The 18,550-nt window shown below is 41.5% G+C and overlaps 1 protein-coding gene across 1 annotated transcript; it reads left to right on the top strand.

Moving 5' to 3' along the window:
• The first annotated feature begins 445 nt into the window (after positions 1-445).
• Positions 446-10,085, top strand: atg4c (autophagy related 4C, cysteine peptidase). The gene is made up of 11 exons (XM_053854181.1): positions 446-591; positions 680-802; positions 1,273-1,356; positions 1,753-1,980; positions 4,547-4,880; positions 5,083-5,153; positions 5,381-5,580; positions 6,401-6,479; positions 7,196-7,272; positions 7,659-7,778; positions 9,034-10,085. Exons 2-11 carry the CDS (start codon positions 727-729, stop codon positions 9,187-9,189), a joined length of 1,425 nt encoding a protein of 474 aa, XP_053710156.1. The 5' UTR covers positions 446-591; positions 680-726; the 3' UTR covers positions 9,190-10,085.
• Positions 10,086-18,550: the final 8,465 nt, after the last annotated feature.

Genomic DNA, 18,550 nt, shown 5'->3' on the forward strand with positions numbered 1-18,550 from the left:
ATTGCTTCGTGGAGCAGTTCCAGGCAGAAGGCGTGTTTTAAATAATTAAAGATAGATTTGAATGCATCATTTATATGGTGTACAGAGCGCGCTAGATTTGTTTTACATTATGAACAAGCAAGGCGGTGGATCACTGGAAATCAGCGCTTCCAGTTGCCACCGCCCGCTGGAGCTTTATCGGCTACAACGTTCAACAGCTCCCATTCACTCGCCCACGCAGACCACCAATTTTTACCCGAATGAGATCTGTCAAAAATTACAAACTATTTCTGAGAGGAATAATCAGTATATATGTTCAATATGAGCAAACTAAGAGCACGAAGAGCCTCATTTGCGACATTATTGAAGAAGTAATTGCTTACTTTCATGCTATCGCAGACGATGGCTTTCTGACAGTAATACTTCGGGTCAAATCTCATATGAAACACCGCGAGATCAGGTGACTGACGATGCGACTTCCGCAAAGTGTGAACAGCGCTGGTCGCGGTGTTGCGTTAACTTCCACACGAAGTTGAGAAGTCTGCGTTCGGGTGCTGAGAACGCATGATGTTATGATGTAGATCTGTAAATGAAAACAGCACCGGAAGCAAAGTAAGTACATTGCAAACATGCAGTTTGTCATGATGAAGTGTAACAATTCCGTTTTGACTGCAAAGTAATGCGTTTCATTGTTTACCAGGAGTCGGTGTGTTGTGCTGGAATGGGTTACACCCCCTTCTGGTCGAAATGGAGGATAAAGGGAGCGACGAGGTGGAAAGACTGAAGACAAAGTTCTTGTCTGTGTGGCACAATGTCAAGTACAGTAAGTGATTTTTTTTTAGGGAAGTAGGAAAATGGTTCTTAAAATAACATGTATCGCTGGTCATCCCGGATTTTGTTGTCTCAGTGTTCTTTTTTTTTTTAACATGATAGCTGGTGTAGTCAGACGAGAACTATTCAATATTGACCCTTGTACTGCTGACTCGTTATCACACCAATTAGTTCGAGATATCAAAACACTCTTGCACACATTCTTGCCTTCTTCATTAAACTCAGCTCTGTTGTGTGTGCACTGCGCTTAACTTCAATCACGTGTCTACATTTATGCCAAATTGTTTTATTTATTTATTATTTTCAGTGACACAGTGGGTTATTTGATGAACTGTCCTCTCCATTATAATCAGATAAATAAGCTGAATGAAATGTAATACTTGTCAGGGCTACACATTGTTGACAGAAGCTACACTGTCTTCAACATTGGAAAGCATGTTGTGCTCCTTACGTTCATCTTAGGTTGGGCTCTCAAGACGAAGACCTCCTTCAGCAGAAACTCCCCCGTGCTTCTCTTAGGAAAGTGCTACCATTTCAAGGCCGAAGGTACAGTAAGTCCTTACGCTCATGTTTAGCTTGCAAACTCAAGTGGTACTTTGGTGTTGGATCGAGCACTCAGGAATGGCGTTCTATCGAGACTTTATTATTAGTAGTAGCGGTTTCACTGTTGTTATTAGTGGTAATTTTATGGTATTTTTATGGTCAGAAGGGGACGGACCAGTTTCACATGCGTCTCATGTGGCTGCCCTGTAATTTGAACTGCAAACTAAATATACACAATAGCACAACCATCACCCATGTTTGTCAGGTTTTATCTTTGAGTTATGCACATTATAGTGGAGTAATTTATTGACTCCTAATGTTAGTATGACAAGTTGTATAATCCAAATATTGTTGCAAAGTCAAATGTTATACTGCGAGTGTATAAAATATTTGTTTCAGACGAGGACGATGTTACTGATGCCCATGAAGCTCCTGATGAGGATTCTGTGATGGGGAATGTGGAGGCTTTCCGGAAGGACTTCACCTCTCGGCTCTGGATGACGTACAGAGAAGCGTTTCCTCCACTGCCTGGCTCCTCGCTGACCTCTGACTGTGGCTGGGGCTGCATGCTGAGAGCGGGACAGATGATGTTGGCTCAAGCACTTGTCCTGCACTGTCTTGGGAGAGGTGAGTTACAGAGTGTCTTTCATTTCAGGAAAGTTTGATGGCTGCATTTGGGTTTTCAGGGATCAGTGAACTAACTCTGTGATCATGTCCTTTTATGAAACTGCACTTTGGGTGTACAAGGCTTGCACTTAAAGGAAGCCCTTGATATCATTGTACAGAAAGAACCCCGATTCATGAATTCCAGATGTAGCATGGGTGGTCATAGATTAGTGTAGTGAGGTAACATGACTGCACTGCACTATTATTATTATTCATAAATGTGGAAAAAAGGTTCATACTTTCATTATTTACTCCATTGTTTGTTCATCAAAGGGATACATCGTCCTGTGCTACATTTCTAAGTGTGTGTTTAAAACGGATTATAAAACACGATGAGGAGGTGCTGTAGATAAGATAAGATAGATAGACAAGATATCACTAATAGATGAGAACTTCAGCGGGCTTCTCTGAGATCTTTGTTGGCTTTTTGGCTTCAGGACTTATGGTGAAAGTTGTGTGTATAACAACTTGCTGCCTGGCACTCTACTTTGTTGTAAATCACAAGCCGCCCTGCAGTGGTGAGAGACTTTGGTTCTGTATCACATTTTAAAATTTTAAAATCAAGAAACTCTCAAATGAGATACCAGAAGTTACAGAAATGGATTCATTGTTTATATTATTTGATCGAGTTCAGCTCAGAAGCTGCCACAACTGAAGTTGTGCTTAAGAGATCTATGACTTGTGCTTCGAATTTTGATCAGATCGGTGATCAACAGATGACTTAAAGTAAGTTACTTTACTCTTTCACTTAGGTCTGATTTAGACAAAACTTGTGATTTTCGTCAATGCATGCTGTCAAATCAGGTGACAAACCGACACACGTTTTGTTCTCAGGTCCATATTATGAAATTGTTGGTTTGGATTTTTTTGTGTTCGTTGTGGTGAACCCCTCTTTTTTTTCCAGTTGCTTGAGCTCCCTCACTGATTGCCCTTGTTGTCTTAAACTGTTTTCCAGCCAAGAGCTCTTTTTCTTTTATTCATTCTGTCATAACTGAGAACGTCTTCAAATGCATGAAAAGTGCTTCATGAAGAAAAAAATGTTTTTGGCATTAACCATATGGTTTTGCCACCCAAATAAATTCCTGTCAGACTAGCTAAAGAGTTGAGTAGTCTGAATAATGGAAGAACTGCAGATTGAACTTTTGAGTGAATTCACTTTGGAACAGACCGTTCTCCCATTTCTTCTCCTGGTTTTCTATTTTCTCACCATGGCGGCCAGAAAGACCATTTCATTTATTTTATACGAGGCATTTAAGCGAGCCAATTGCTCACGCCTTGGTGAGATCCATCAACTCTGAAGTGTCCTCCACTTTATGGGTCACCGTAATGAGATGATTGCCATTTTAATACAGCCATTTAGAAAACAGTGTTTAAAACGGGCTCCTCTGTCAAGTCTAAAATATGCCACTAATGAAATACCTTCAGTTCAGTGACTAACGGCCATTTAAGCACATTTATTGATCCATTTCACTTTGATTGACTTTGGATCAAGGTCATATTGCTAATGCCTCTTGCACTGGCCCGGTTTATGGCCCGGGCCACTTCCACTCTCCCCGCCTTCAGCGCCCACCCTGTTTGTAAGGCTAAGGTGTAATTAAAGTGAAATATTGGCACACTTAACGTTGTAATTGAGTGGAATGACACCTTGTAGGTGGCTCAGGCGCTCAAGGTTTTAGCAATTTCAGGCAAATCCCTTTTTATTTCACAAGTTATCAAAGACTTTCTCTTCTTAATGCTCATGTGCAGAAAGAACTAGTCGTGTCTGTTAAAAAAAAAAAGTATTTTGTATTTAGCATTTATATTTTACAATTCACATTTATATTTTTGTTGTTTATGGAGCATGTGAAATTACAAAAAAATGTACCTTGGGTTTAATAAAGTTTTTCAGATTCTGATTCTTCTGATTCTGAAGACTTCTAAGAGACTGTTTGAACTCTTATTACGTTTTTTTAATCCAAGTAAACGATAATTGTTTTTGCTCCTGACCCAAATTCAAATATTATTGCTTGCAAGCGAACTGGTCCTTCGGAACAGTTTTACCTGACAATTTCCGTTACCAGTGTTATTTAACCTGACGTCAATAGTGTCATCTAGTGGTCAAAGAATGAATTACAGACGATTAAACAATCAATCGATCACAAATCTTTATCAGTGATAGTCTAAATAATCTATGCGCTAACACTGTGTTCTTCATTAACTATTGTTTTTCGTTGAAAATGCACGTGTTTCGAATAAATCACCACACAGCTCTAATATTTTAACATAAAACAATTTCTTAGTTATTTCTTAGTGAAGTGAATATTAAATGATGAATCATTGAGGAGATCAACAAACGTTTACAAAATAAATATAACTCCACTTTTTTGTTGTGATTCTACTGTATTAATAAAGGCAATCTAATCTAATCTGAAATTATTACTGTAGAAGCCTATAAAAAAGTATGGAGCGGAATAAAATGGTACAAATAATACTAACCCCCCCCTTTTTTTTTTTTTTTTTTTTTTTTTTTTTTTTAAATTCATTTCAGACTGGACCTGGCCGGAGGCACTGACACTCCAGCCTCTGGACACAGAAACTCGGACTACAATAGCTGCCAAGCGCCTGGTGACCTCTCTGGAGGCGTCTCTGCCAGGCTTGTACGGCCCCTCTGGTGCTGGATCTTCTCGGATACATCAAGTTCTGGGCTCTGCTGAGGAGGCGGATGCACACATGAAAGAAATGTACCACAGGACTCTGGTGTCATGGTTTGGGGATGAACCCACGGCTCCACTGGGGCTCCATAAACTGGTCCACTCTGGGCTGATGATGGGGAGGCAAGCGGGGGACTGGTACGGACCTGCTATTGTGGCTCACATCCTAAGGTTGGTTTACTGAATAATAATGGTGATGATAAAGTCAGTCAATAAAGTTTATGATAAATTTGCTACTTCCTGTTTAAATTAAAGTCAGCAAATGTGTAGACAGCTTTATTATGTCACAGTGTGAGAGCCTGTGGATTAGATCTTATTGCGTACCGCTGAAGTAGTTTGGATTGGGGGTGAGCCACTGAACTGTGTTTTTTAGGAAAGCCATTGAACAAGCGACCGACCCAGGCTTGACGGGTGTGACCGCGTATGTCTCGCAAGACTGCACGGGTAAGGAAAAAGCGGATAATAGAGCAGGCTGTTTGAATCCTGAAACCCTCAGAACACATCATTCTGTCAACATAATTTCACCTTTTTTAAGGGTTTGCTGTGTCAAGTCTTTTCTTTTAAACCAATGTCAGTGAAAGCTTCATGTACTCACAACATTGGCAGTGGATGGCAGCAGCACCAGTGCAATAACCCCTCACTGACCCTATTGTGTTGTCGGTCCTCCCTAGTCTACAGTGGCGATGTGGTTGATTGCCACAGGGCGGAAAGAGCAGGGAAGTCTGGAACATCAGACCCCCCACCTTTGCTTCAGAACCCCCCGACAGCCTCAACCACAACCGGTTTGTCGGACAGTCGTGCTGTGGTCATCCTCATTCCTGTGCGGCTGGGAGGAGAGAAGACGAACCCAGAGTACTTTAACCTGGTGAAGGTGAGATTTGCGGGACCAAAGGTGCATGAATACTTAGAAATTAAATCTTTGGCTTATTATTGTTCCTTGTGTAAAGCCTTATGACTCCATCTGGAGTTAACATTAATTTGGAAATCAGCACAAATATCAGGATCAAGTTTCTACAATTGAAATTTCTTCTTTGGTCCTTTCCTCTTGGGTTTGCCACAGGTAGTTCTCCACCTTAAACTATATTGCTCAGCCCATCTCTTGTCTTCATGTCTTTATTCACCACATCCAAAAACCTCGTTGCTTGTTATTCTGTTCTTCCATCTCCAACATTCCTGGTCCAGCACCTTCTCTTCTCCCCTCTCCACATTTCCAGATCTGGTAATCCCAAGTCCCCAAACATCTCCTCTTGTTTTCTTGTCTCAAATATAACCTTTCCGATCTTGTCCTCCTGTTTTCGCCTAATGACAACCTTGGAATCACCTTGGAATGCGGCATAGAATTACAAATTTGCTCTGTGATAAGATTTAAAATTTGAACAATTGATAAGTTATCTTGGATAAAAAGTGTGTTAAAATGTGTTTCATGTCTTTCAAAGATTTATTATGAAACCATTACATTGAGATACCAAATACTGGGATATCTTGCATTGTTGCAAGTCCAGGGATGATGTATTTTTTCATGTTCATGTGACTCTCTGATGCACAGAAACCACAGGGGCCAGTGTTATGAACCTTTCCCATTGTATTTTTCCTGGCAGGACGCAATAAACTCAGATTTTATTTTACAATGCTGAATTTGAATTCAAAATCGACTTTCTAACCGTGTTACTATGGTCTTCTCTGGACCTCAGAACATCCTGACTTTGGAGTACTGCATTGGCATCATCGGAGGGAAACCCAAACAGGCCTGCTACTTTGTGGGATTCCAAGGTGAGCGTGTTTGCTCAGTGAAAAACGACGCGCGAACGGCAAATGATTACACATTATATAAGTCCGTTAATGTATTCCTGTTTGCATGAGCAAAACTGAGAGGAGTGGAGCGCCGAGCAAGTGAAGCGAGGCTCACTTTATTCTCTCTGACCCGTCCCAGCCTCAGCCATTCATCACAAGTAAACCTTCCAAGTTGTGAGCCGTAATTGATTTCCATAAGAGACACGCGTTCAATTTCTTCCCCGCCCCGGAGTGAGCCACTCTTCATCACCTTCAGCAGCTAGGAGGAACCTTCAGTTGTACATCTTGGCAGTCAATATTTATGCATTTACATTTTACCAATTTGAAACACTGCGGTGGATGATGTCTAAATGACAAGCAATACATTCTCCCTGCCAGGGCGCTGCTCGCCGCCACATTTATCATATGCAAATGCGCGCATATAATTGCGTGTTTGTAAAAGTAATCCCGCCCTCACACACACAGCAGAATTAAATGACAACCTCTTTTCTTTGCTGGTTGCTTGTACATCTGATTATGCAGGATTTAATCCACTCCGCTGGATATTAAAAAGTGGTAACCTTCCGGGAGGTGACGCGCACCAGCCGCAGCACGCGCTGGTGACTTTGAGCTACTCTGCATAGAAATTGGAGGGAAGCCGTTTTTCTAATAATCCAATGTTTTTGAATAACTTGTCTTTTGTTTTGTCCTTGCAGACGACAGCTTGATTTACATGGACCCTCATTACTGCCAGTCTTTTGTGGATGTCAGCACCAGCGATTTCCCTCTGCAGGTAATGTGGAACATGCTGACTGGGGTGCCGGTAATGTGGATTTAATAGTTTCTGTTGGTACTTAAGGGTATGAATCTTAAAGCTCCAATTACAGAGTCTTCATGTGCAGATTTATTTGCTGCTGGGATGTGCTGCGCCGTCACGTCGGAGAAATATGGCAAATACCGGATCAGATAGCAGCGAACTGAATATTTCAGGAGCCATACATAATAAAATCAGCACACATCTCCATACAGCAACTTTTGTTTTATGCTTTTACAGGTGGTGGTATACAATGTGACAACACAGCGCTGCTGTAAATTTATGGATGCAGTGACAGCAGATAAATAGGCTTCCATTCATCACCTGTCCAGCTCTGCAGATGCATTTTGTCTCTTTTTGTCTAGTCGTATCACTGCCCCTCGCCGAAGAAGATGCCTTTCACCAGGATGGACCCCAGCTGCACGGTGGGCTTCTACTCCCGAAGTGTTCAGGACTATGAGAGGATCCGTCAGGAGCTGTCCAAGGTGAGAAGCACCCAACACGTGCAGGACTCTTGAACGCGCAGTATGCTGGGGTACGAGTCACGCCATTAGTGGCGTCTAGTCCTGGTCCTGATGTGTGCTGCATTTGTCATGTAATTCAGCGTGTCAGACGAGTCACTTGAATTTGGGCAGCAGGAATAAGACACATATTTTAGACCCTCTGACGTGTCCCAGTTGGTCTGCTCCCTGGTCCTGGCCTTCAAACTCACATCTTGACTTCCTGTTTCATGTGTCTTCCTTGGCAAATGGAAAGCATGAGATTTCAGTCTTATATTGGTTGATGAACATGTGTATGGTGGTGTTAAGGTTTCTGCTGGGAGGAGAGAGTTTTATCCTGATGCAGTTGCAACACTGCTGAATGAAGCTGTGATGTAGCCCTCTGTTCCTGCTGCCTGACCAAGTCAACATCATTCTCTTCTACTACATTTTCAATCAGAGACGACTCTCTTTTTCAAATAACATTTAGACATATGTGATAATGACATGTGGTAATTGATCTTATAGTTTCGGAACAGATTAGTGTTCGTAGTTAGCTCTTTAAAAACCAAGTTACTCCCTCAACGGCCATGTGGTTAATGGAGCTGGAGACAGCCAACGTGGGATGTGAACAGTCAACCTAGAGCCCATTGTGTAGAGTTGTCAAGCTGAGAAGCTACAAGCTGGAGAAACAATAAGCATTGTGTTTAAATAATTATGATGCCGTTGTTAGAAATAAGGTTAAAATAAAAGTAAAAAGACCTTTATACTGACCTCATTAAATTGGTTCACGGGTTTGATGTTTGGTCTCTCAAACTGGGCTTTAACATCACCTCAACAGTTTGTAAACAAAGCCACAAATGTTTCATAAATATCTTATTTCCTGATCTTGAAAATTGCCATGAGTTTTCACTGAAATATTTTATTTTTCAGCTCAGAGAAAGTCGCAGACCCTTTGAAAAAGACTCTGGTTAGTGCACGTGGAGGCATGGGGGATGACAACTCTCTTTTAATAGCAAGTTTATTTAGGGACCCATGATATGACGGGTCGGGAGGCACTAGTGATTCACCACTAGGTGGTAGCATTTAACCGTGAAAAGACTCGTCCTCCCCTCGTCTTCATAATATATAAATCGTCCTTCCTTACACACCGTTATGTTCTCCTTTTATGTCCTCAAGTCCAAGCAATTTAAAAGAAAAGTCGAGACGAAAGCCTTCGAACGGTTGAGGTTGTGAAGGACTGCTTCTGTTCTGGCCGTAGGTGTTGCAGCCGTCGGCGAGGGAGAAATACCCGGCGTTCACGTTCGTGCCGGGTCACAGCAGAGATCACATCGCGGCCCCGGAGAAGAGAGAATGGCCCTTCATCCGTGACCCGAGGAGGACCATCACTACCGCAGGCGACTTTGTGCTACTTTGACATTCGGACTAAGTCGGACTGGTCACTCAGAACTTTTCTTCAAAATTTGAATCCACTTTGTGCCTAAAAGTGGGATTCCCTGGCGCATGGGTTGTATGTGTTAAGCCATGCTGCTGTATTTAAAGACATTTGACAAAATGGTGCACAATATATTTTTAAACTACAAAAATGTATTTATTTTAATGTAGTTTTGTGACAATGATTGGTCACAATGTTTCCTCAAATCCACTGAATCACATAGTAGTAACTAGCTAATACCAGGGGACAGTATTTGTACTAATATTTTGCTAATGTAGCTTTACTTTTTTATTTTCATTCTCATTGTCAATTTATGGCTGTTTTTCCTGACTCTTTTGCAAGTCTGGTCTGAGTTGTAAAAAAATTACTATGAATTCACAAGTGTTGAATGTAACATTAATGTAGCAACTACCTGAAATGTTAAGTGTATTTCCTCAACAGGTTGACTGAAGATGCGTGTTTCATCATAAAAAAATGCTTCTTATTTATTTTCTCACATTTATGTAGAAAATGTGAATAGCAACGGATGATGTGTTCTATTTGTCAAACTCAGTCAATTTTATTTTTTCTTTAATGGCATTGATTTGCTGCTTTTGATGATTATACTTTTTAATATATAAGCTCTCATACTTCACCGCTGAATTCTTCTGTCCAATGTCTCACAGCAATTACTGCTCCAGACTTGAGAATATTCATTGTCTACTGCTGAAGCAATAAAACAAATTCATTTTCACGATTCATTTTCTTGTGCTCAAAAGCAGGTATTTTTGTATTCTACTCTGCTGTCACTCTCTTGTTCCAGATCCACCTGCTTGTGGACCAGAAACCGCTGCTGCTCTGCCTGAACCAGAACCAGTTACTCACCATCCTGATCGAATCTGCACAAATAAAAATACTAAAAAAAAGAAAAACCTCAAAATGTTTCGGCTGCGTTTTGTCGGTTTGAACATGCGTTAACAAAATGAGTATTTAAGTTTGGCCATTGTACAGAAATCACTCCAACTGATCCAAACTTCAGCTAGTTTATTTTTAATTTATATATATATATATATATATATATATATATATATACTTTTTTTTTTTTTTTGCGAAAAAAGCCTTCCGGTAACCACAGTTGTCATACCCTGTGGCAGGTTTTAAAGGGGCCCTATGGTCATGTTATTATTTTTTTTTTTTGCGAGGGAAAGCTAAAGTTTGCAAAATGGCTACCTTTGCATCGTATAGTATATCCCCAGGTTAAGTTATTGATTGAAAATATTGATCATAATATCAAGCATTTAGAGAAGCCTAAACACACCTTTTTGTTCATATAATTCCAGCCAAAAATGCATGCATAATAAAAAAGGAAAGAGAAAGTCGTACCCCTAGCTAAACTAAAAAAAAAGTGTGTGTATACTCGGAAAAATACAGAATATTATTTTTTTTAATAAAGCTATAACTGACTCACAGGTCACCTTGGGAAGACGTTGGTTGTTGCATTTCAGCAGGTAAGTTAATGTAACATCGAAACCCTGTGATGTCACAAACATCCAACTGAGATTCAGAATCTTTGTATTATTATCATGGACACCAAAAAGTTCACAGCATTATATATTGGAGATTTATATAATGTATATAATAATATAATTGGATTTATATAATGGAGTTTATTGGTGTTTTACTACGTTTTCATCTCTGTAACGGCAGCTCCAAAGGATGGATTCACAGATTACGATGAATACAAAAGTTCAGATCCAAGGCGCGCCTTTGAAAACACTTCTAGTCGTTTCTTTTTGCAAAACCTCAAATCCAGATCATGTCTGTGAAGCGGACCGCAGCGAAACATTGCATAGCAAGAGAGCAAACCTAACCCTCAGAACCTTTGTCGTGAAAAACACTTCATCTTTCAGGACTGTTGTTAGGCACAGTTAAACGGTTGCTCCATGAAGTAGGTCAGAGGCGAAGGTTACCGTGTGACCCGTCATCAATGCCAAAATCCAAATTTTTATGACATCAATTTTAAAGCATTGTAGAGAAAAGGAATCTCTGAAACAAGAGCATTTATTGCAGACTCCATATTTGACATTGTCTATCACTCTTTCACACTTGAGTTTATGTTAAAGTGATGTTCCATCTTGCTAACAGTGAAGACAACTCTTAAGACATGTAAAAGTATAATAGGTGGCTGTGAACTTGTCCAGCTTCAACCGGTGCTGGAGCAGACATGCTCAGGATAAGCCTATAGCAAGGGTGATGGGGTTACACCAAAGAATCAAATAAGTGGCACTGAAATGTCTAAAATATGTCTCTTTGTTGGCGTATATGGCAGGCAACCAGCGGTTTTCATCATTACCAAGGATGAGGACGGGAAAAAGCAGTTTGATGGATCATTAAAACTTCAACTCATCACAACAAGAGCCAGTATCGCTTCATTTATGAGAAAGACGCAACCTGCCTCTTTTCACTTGATCAGGGCTTTGCGTTTGTTGTTGTTGCACTGTTGTCCTGCACTGACTCCAATCATGAGGACTCGGTTTCACTTGGTTGTGACAAAATATAAGCTGAGCCAAAAGCCAAAGCATCTGTATTTACGGCCTCCATACATTGCTACTCTCATCTGAAGTCGTGGATTTTGTATTGTGAGCGGACGATCACAGATACAAGCAGCTAAATCCGTTTTCTCTATCGAGTCATCTGGGAGAGACTCACAGTTGAACCGCTGCTCCCCTATATAAAGTGGACATGTCCTCCTAAGAGGAGGCCCTGTGACAGACCCAGGACACAATGTAGTGATGACGTTTTTGTCATTATTAAATGACAAATGAGGAAAGAGTTCCTGAAACATGAAGGCAAAAAAAAAAGAAAATGATTAAAACTTGCTTTCATATTAATCCCAAGAGGAATGTGCCACTTTTTAAACATTCATTCATATGCCGGCTGCTCTTTTCCATTCATAAGTGTGTAAATTTAAATGGGCAAGTGTGCCGTTTACACATGTAGGAGTTGTGTGCTGGTGCTTCTAAATCATAGGTGTCACTCTCCCTCCTCACACACCAGGTGCAGTGGGTCTAGATTTATTCCCAGTAGCCCTTGCCCACCCTTGTGGAATGCCATGCATCTTCAAACAGGTACTTCACTTTGAAATCTCATCTCGCCGTGATATCTCAAGGCGGCTAAATATATCCGGCTCCCGGATCCCGCGGCCGTTGGAGTGTAAATACCGCCTGTGCTGCATCCAGACTGCCGTCAGAGTCTCGAGTCTGTCCACGCAACTGTCCCCCACAACCCGTCATATATCCTGTTCACGGGGGCTTCAGAGGAAATGCTGAGACACCGCATGCCTCGCATGTTTCCCCTGGGAGGGTTCCAGACAAATGTCACGATGGTATGATTCATCTGCAACTCGGTGACGTGAACATGACCGCCGGTGTGAGCTGGGTCAAAAGTTCTGTAGCTTTTCTCACAGAGATGCTTGTTTTGCATTGGAGTTGTACATACATTCACCTCCATGTCTGGAGTACCATCAGGAGCTCCTACCCTTTCCCCGGCCAAGATCCAGGAGCTGTCACAATGACTGCAGCGTAGAAGGTCATGAGTTCAAATCTAACATTTGTGGCCCCTTGAGAAATGTCTGAGAAGAAGCTGAGTACACCAACTCAGGATTCAAGTGACTTGTTAACTGAGTCACTTAAGGGAGAACCAGTTTTCACAGACGTCTACGGACGGGAGATGGATTGACACGTCGGCGGTGCAGATGAAGCTTGCCTTGGCTCGCATCGTGCAACAAGCATTGACCTTAAAACCCTTTGAATATTTAGTCGAGGAGCCTGTGTTTGAAAGCGTCATCTGCTACAAGCAATCTACTTCGGCGGGAGACAGCGAAATCAAACCTTTATTGCTGGGCCGCGTCGTCCCCCCCTCTGACACAATCAGCTGTAGGGCTCAGGAATGACTGTGGTGGTCTCAGGAATTCGCTCGGCTGCAGATTAGATTTTCAGGAATCTGCAAAGTCAATGGCAGCTGTGCTAAACTGGAGGCTGTAACGTGTGCGTTTGAGAGATGAGCTGCTTTGTGAAGCCACGCGTTCCATTTCCCTGTGAATCATGAATCAAATATTCATACACGGCCCGTGAACGGATGGAGGGGACAGTCAACTCTCTGAGCCGTCCGTGGCCCCCAGCACAAACGCTCTTTCATGTGTCTGACACACGAAAAAATCCCCAATCAACACTTCCTTTCCATCCGCGGAAGAATGCCGCTGTCCTTTCGCATGCTCGATGGTCTCCACGCAGCCGCGCGGGCGACTCTCCTCTAAAAACACAGATCAGAGAGCGGATCTAAAGGATTCCTTTATGTGCTTCTCCAGGGAAAAGCACAAACGAGTGATTCTTTATTTTCTGTCCGGTCATCCGTTCTCACCCTTGCCCTGGCTCGAGCACAGACGGGACATTTCCCGCCTCGAGAAAGCTTCATCATAATTCAAGAATTTGTGCTGCACATGAAAACAGTGGCCGTAAAAGAACATCAGACTGATTATTCATGCTAACAGAACTTTGCACACCAGGATATTTTCTCTTCCTCTGGTGTCGGCGGGTCACATATTTTCCGGGCGCCTGGTTAATGGGCTGTAGAGGCGGTTAGCACATACGATTAGTTTTAATCTCGGGCTTTTGACTTGTGGAGGAAAAGGCACAGAATTATTTAAACACACCAGTGAGGATTGTATCCATCATAGGTTAAATTCAAGGTGTTTTCATGTCCACAATACAGGCGGTTGAATATTGAATGTGCCTGTTTGCCTTGCAATGGCTTTCGTTTTCTGGTGCAATCCCTGAAGTGCATGTGTTGTATGTTTTTGTATTTGGCAAATCCAAAAGTCAATAAATGAAGAAATGAAAATATGTGTTGATGAATAAGAGGCATGAAACAGAGTTGATGATGGAAGATGTTGGCTGTTGCATTTCAGCAGGTAAGTTAATGTAACATGGAAACCCTGTAATGTCACAAACATCCAACTGAGATTCAGAATCTTTGTCTGTATCATTATCATGGACTGCCATTGTGGCAGATCAGAACTCTTTAAGAGTTCTCAATAGTTTAACATACAGAGTCTAAAGATTTACTGTAATATACTGTATGCAATGATAGCATGAGCACAATATCCCTAAATCATCTGTCAAGATCTGTTTGTATGTGCCTAGATTTTGTTGTTGTATTTCCTGTTTGCCCTCCCTTGGATTTGCATGACAGGTAATACACCCAGCTGGACCCAGTCGCCTAATCAGCACACCTGTGAGCCTTTATAAGCTTTCTGCTTCCAGTCTGTGGTGTCAGAGCCTGTGCTGGTAAAGTTGCCTTGACCACCACATTATTCTCTGTTTCCTTTTATTTCTATGAACTTGTGATATTTTCAGGTTTCTGCTCTCCTTTTGCTGTGCTTCTGCTAACCTCTGGTTTGTTCGTTTCAGATTTTTCCCCTCTCTGTTTTCTCTCCTGGTTCGGTGATGCCCCTCGGTTCCTCCCTCTGGTCCATCTTTGTTTTATTGTTTGTATAATTGTTGATAAATATTGATAATTGTAATCTCGAATGTCCTAGTCTCCCTGTCTCCAGTCACTGCAAGCATTTGGCTCCAGTACGTCCGAGTTCCATGACATCAACCACATGCATTAACCTCCCTTTTGTTTCCCTCCTCTTCTTTTTCCTGCATTCTTCGTCCAAAAAACTGTCTCTAGCACCGGCTAAAGGACCCTGGATAGGTTGCTTGTAAATGATGATGCATAAACTATAAGGATGTAACAGGACATCGATCGTCACCAATTTACTGATCAATGAGCCAAATGCTATCTTTCTAGTCTAGGAGAATTTGTTTAATTTTTTTATTATTATTCTTTTGGTGAGTTGCTGCAGGTGATGTGGTGTACATATGCTTGGTCTGATACATACCAGTTGCTGACGGCAATGTATGCTCAACAATCACCACTTCATTACATGCACCTTTTAATACAGATTCAAATGACTTGTCCAGAAGTGTTTTTAAGAGTGCATCTTCTTTCCAGACTTTTGCTCACAGTTAGAGGAAGCTGACTGATATGCCACTCTATTTGTTCATTCTCTTTCACTCATCAGCACCACTGGGTGATGAGGGCCAGCAGCTCTGTTACAACCTGGATAGGTCACCAGTCTGTCAGAGAACTCTTATAGCATTGATAGAAACACTGACCCCTACAGACACAATTCACAGAACAGCAATGCTATGTTACTCATTGTTCTGCAGTCTCATATCTGGATTTATGCTCTTGATGTATATTTGGAGACATTATAGACAAGTTATTTTGCCACAATGAACACATGGGTAAATAGAAATAAACATTGTTTATAGTAAACCTACTCAGGATACATCATAGTTATACACTTCTTCCTCATTCAACAACAAATATTGATCATAGGACAAGATGTTGACACTTTGGTGTCGATGTTGACAAGTGGGATAGAAGTCAAGAAAGTGGAAAAAAAAAGGTTGCAATTATTGGAATACTTGGCTCTATACATTATTTTAATCAGCCCCTGTGAAATGTATGATTTAAAAGCTTTCAGCAACCACAAGTTCATTATTTGCAAAATGAAACCAGAGACGTGGACGATGGCAGCAGCCCAAAACTCCTCTTGGCAAATCCCCCTGGCTGTGACAACAGGAAGCACTGTGAAGTTAACATTTAGACAACGCATGTGTGTGCTACTTTAAATTTCCATTCCCGGTGACAGGGAATCTTAGGATCACATCACAGGTGCGTGTGTGTGTGTGTCTTTCTACATCTGATGGGCTGAAATTCCTCATTCTGCTGTCCTGTGAGGCATGGCCAGCCCTCTGTCAGCTTTTACTAAGCAGATGCATCCGACTCCAGGCAGCCAGGCTGAAGGCGCGGGATATTGCCTGCTGTGTAGCTGTCGACTTCCCTCTCCCGTGCGTGTTCGCAGCATGCAGAGGTTAGGAGCCTGTCTGTGCTTGTAAATGTGTGCGACAGGACATGCTCTGAATGTGAGGGTGCACATCATCCACCACAAAGTCTGAAGAGCGCTGCTGGCATCCATCTTCATCTCTAAGTTTTGTCCACTGCTCTGTGTATAATGGAGTGGAAGCCCTGCAGTGTCTCTTGGTGAGCGCGCATATGTCAGGATGTGTATGACCGGGTCTGGGCCGTTGTGTGCGGGAGGTACTTTGTAATCCCATCTCAATCGAAAAGTCCTGCAGGCTTGGCGCACCATTATCACAGAGTTGCAATAAAACCCACAGTAATTAAAGGGGATCCGGCTGTAATTGCCTCAGTGAATCAACTTAATCAGCACCTGTGCTCACGGGCCACCTAATGCTGCCATCTCATCTTTTTATACGGCGGGAATTGGAGAAATGTTAAGACGGCACACCTGATAATCAGCGAGCATCTTGGAGCCTTCGACGTTGGTACAAAATCGTGGTTTTAAGAGACAGCTTGTCCAACTTTCTCTCCTGTTCAATAAGTTCAGTTCAGACCTACAAAGATGTAGCAGTTCAACGCCACTCTGACATCACAAATCTCCAAGCATTCCTAAACATCATTGTCTCCTCATATTCTCCTCTGACTCACCGTGATCATGCCACATGGGACGCCATTCAAACGTGTGCAGGGACTAAACCTGGATACAAAATTCAGGGCTGGGAACAGGACACACAGACCACATCACTTTTGTTAGAGGAACATCTGCATCAACATCAACCATGAATGCTCTGAGGCCTGACCTTGGCAAGCCAGAATAAATGCCTGTCTGTGGAGTTTTTGTAAGACTTTTGTAAGACTGTAAGAATTTCAAAAACAGGGTATTTTTTTCACCCATGTTTTGCATTCATGTTTGTTTCTTGGGTTGTTTGTTTACAAACTAAATACATCAGGGAGAAGTTTAAGTATCAAAATTTTTTTTAACCTATTTTTAAATTACCTTTTTGAATTTAGCGCTAGCTTTTTTTTTATTTGCTCTTTTGTAGTTCCATTTTTTATTTTATGTATTAATTTAGCCCTGTTGATTTTTTTGGGCCTCACCAACTTTCTATTTAAATCATTCTTTTTTTTTCATTTATCCATCACTTTCATTTTTTTCTGATTGTTAGTCTCTTATTTTTCTCTTTTTGTTGTCTCTTTTTTGTGGAGTGGGATGGTGCTTAGAATTGGGCTTTTTTTTGTTGTTTACTCTCCCCAGTTTACAAACTGGGGGCAGAATTTCATTCACATGGTCAACAAAGGCGTCATTATTATTCTTAACAAGCCAGACAAGCTACTCGGCGACCCGTCCTGGAAACAGGTGTGACACAGATTGTGCTTTTTATCTCAACGCAAATACACTAAACATGTTTAGTAGAATGATTTCACACTAGACTCACAGCACCAATAACACAATAACAAGCAGCGAAAAGAGGAGCACAGATCGTGAAACCGCTAAAATCATGAATAAATTAACACAGCCATTACTCTAGCGCTGCCACGCCCGCCTTGAAATATAGGTCTTCTCAACACATATACCTAATATACTAAAAAAGAACATTTAAAATGATTCAGTGGCCTGCGTGAACACATTAATTTCTAGTACTAAAAATATATTTTTAAGCAGGGCCAGAGCAGGATTCTCTCTGGTGTGGAGTGCATAATGGATTCACGTGTAATCCATTACGCTCGCAGGGAGATAAAGCAGCTTCAGCAGCAGCAGCCACCCGGGGTTGTTCTTCTTTAAATGAAGTTTTAATAAAGAACGAGCCGGAGCATGCACAAGGTCAATTATCAGGGTTCTCTTCCCAGAATCCTTTGCTTAGTTAAGCAGAATAGCTGTCAGTCACAGAGTGCTGATCTACACGTAAAAATGCCAGACGCCCAGAGGAAGGCTGAAGCCATCTATCCAACACCACGGAGCGTTCACTGTTGACTATTTGTCCTCCTGACTGGCACTTAAGGTCGCCATTGTCACTAACAGACAAGTTGGGGGGGAGCTGCTGGGGTCCATGTTCATTTGTCAGGCCCCTTGTTCGGCCGGGTATGTCTTTATGCATCAGGAATCGTTAAAAGTCTCAAAGGGGCAAAGATGGAGATACTAATTTCATCTGTCGGGATCCTCTCTCAGCGTTTTAAGTTCATCCCCTCTTGGTCCAAAATTACTAATTTATTCAGTAGTGCATTGTTGTGGCAGATCATGAATGAATAGATGAAATAAAGCTGTACTTTATATATATATATATATATATATATATATATATATATATATATATATATATATATATATATATATATAAAAATATACATGCAGTATGAAATGACCATGTATCGTCTATAAAGATGGTTCTGC

The sequence above is a fragment of the Synchiropus splendidus genome, chromosome 1 (genome assembly GCF_027744825.2).
Source record: "Synchiropus splendidus isolate RoL2022-P1 chromosome 1, RoL_Sspl_1.0, whole genome shotgun sequence".
NCBI classification, from domain to species: Eukaryota; Metazoa; Chordata; class Actinopteri; order Syngnathiformes; family Callionymidae; genus Synchiropus; species Synchiropus splendidus.

Excerpts from the sequence above, each read along its gene's own strand:
- atg4c (XM_053854181.1), top strand. The coding sequence starts at position 727 with ATGGAGGATAAAGGGAGCGACGAGGTGGAAAGACTGAAGACAAAGTTC. Across the intron at positions 7,273-7,658 it reads CCAGCGATTTCCCTCTGCAG|TCGTATCACTGCCCCTCGCC; the intron begins GTAATGTGGAAC and ends CTTTTTGTCTAG. Across the intron at positions 7,779-9,033 it reads TCCGTCAGGAGCTGTCCAAG|GTGTTGCAGCCGTCGGCGAG; the intron begins GTGAGAAGCACC and ends TTCTGGCCGTAG.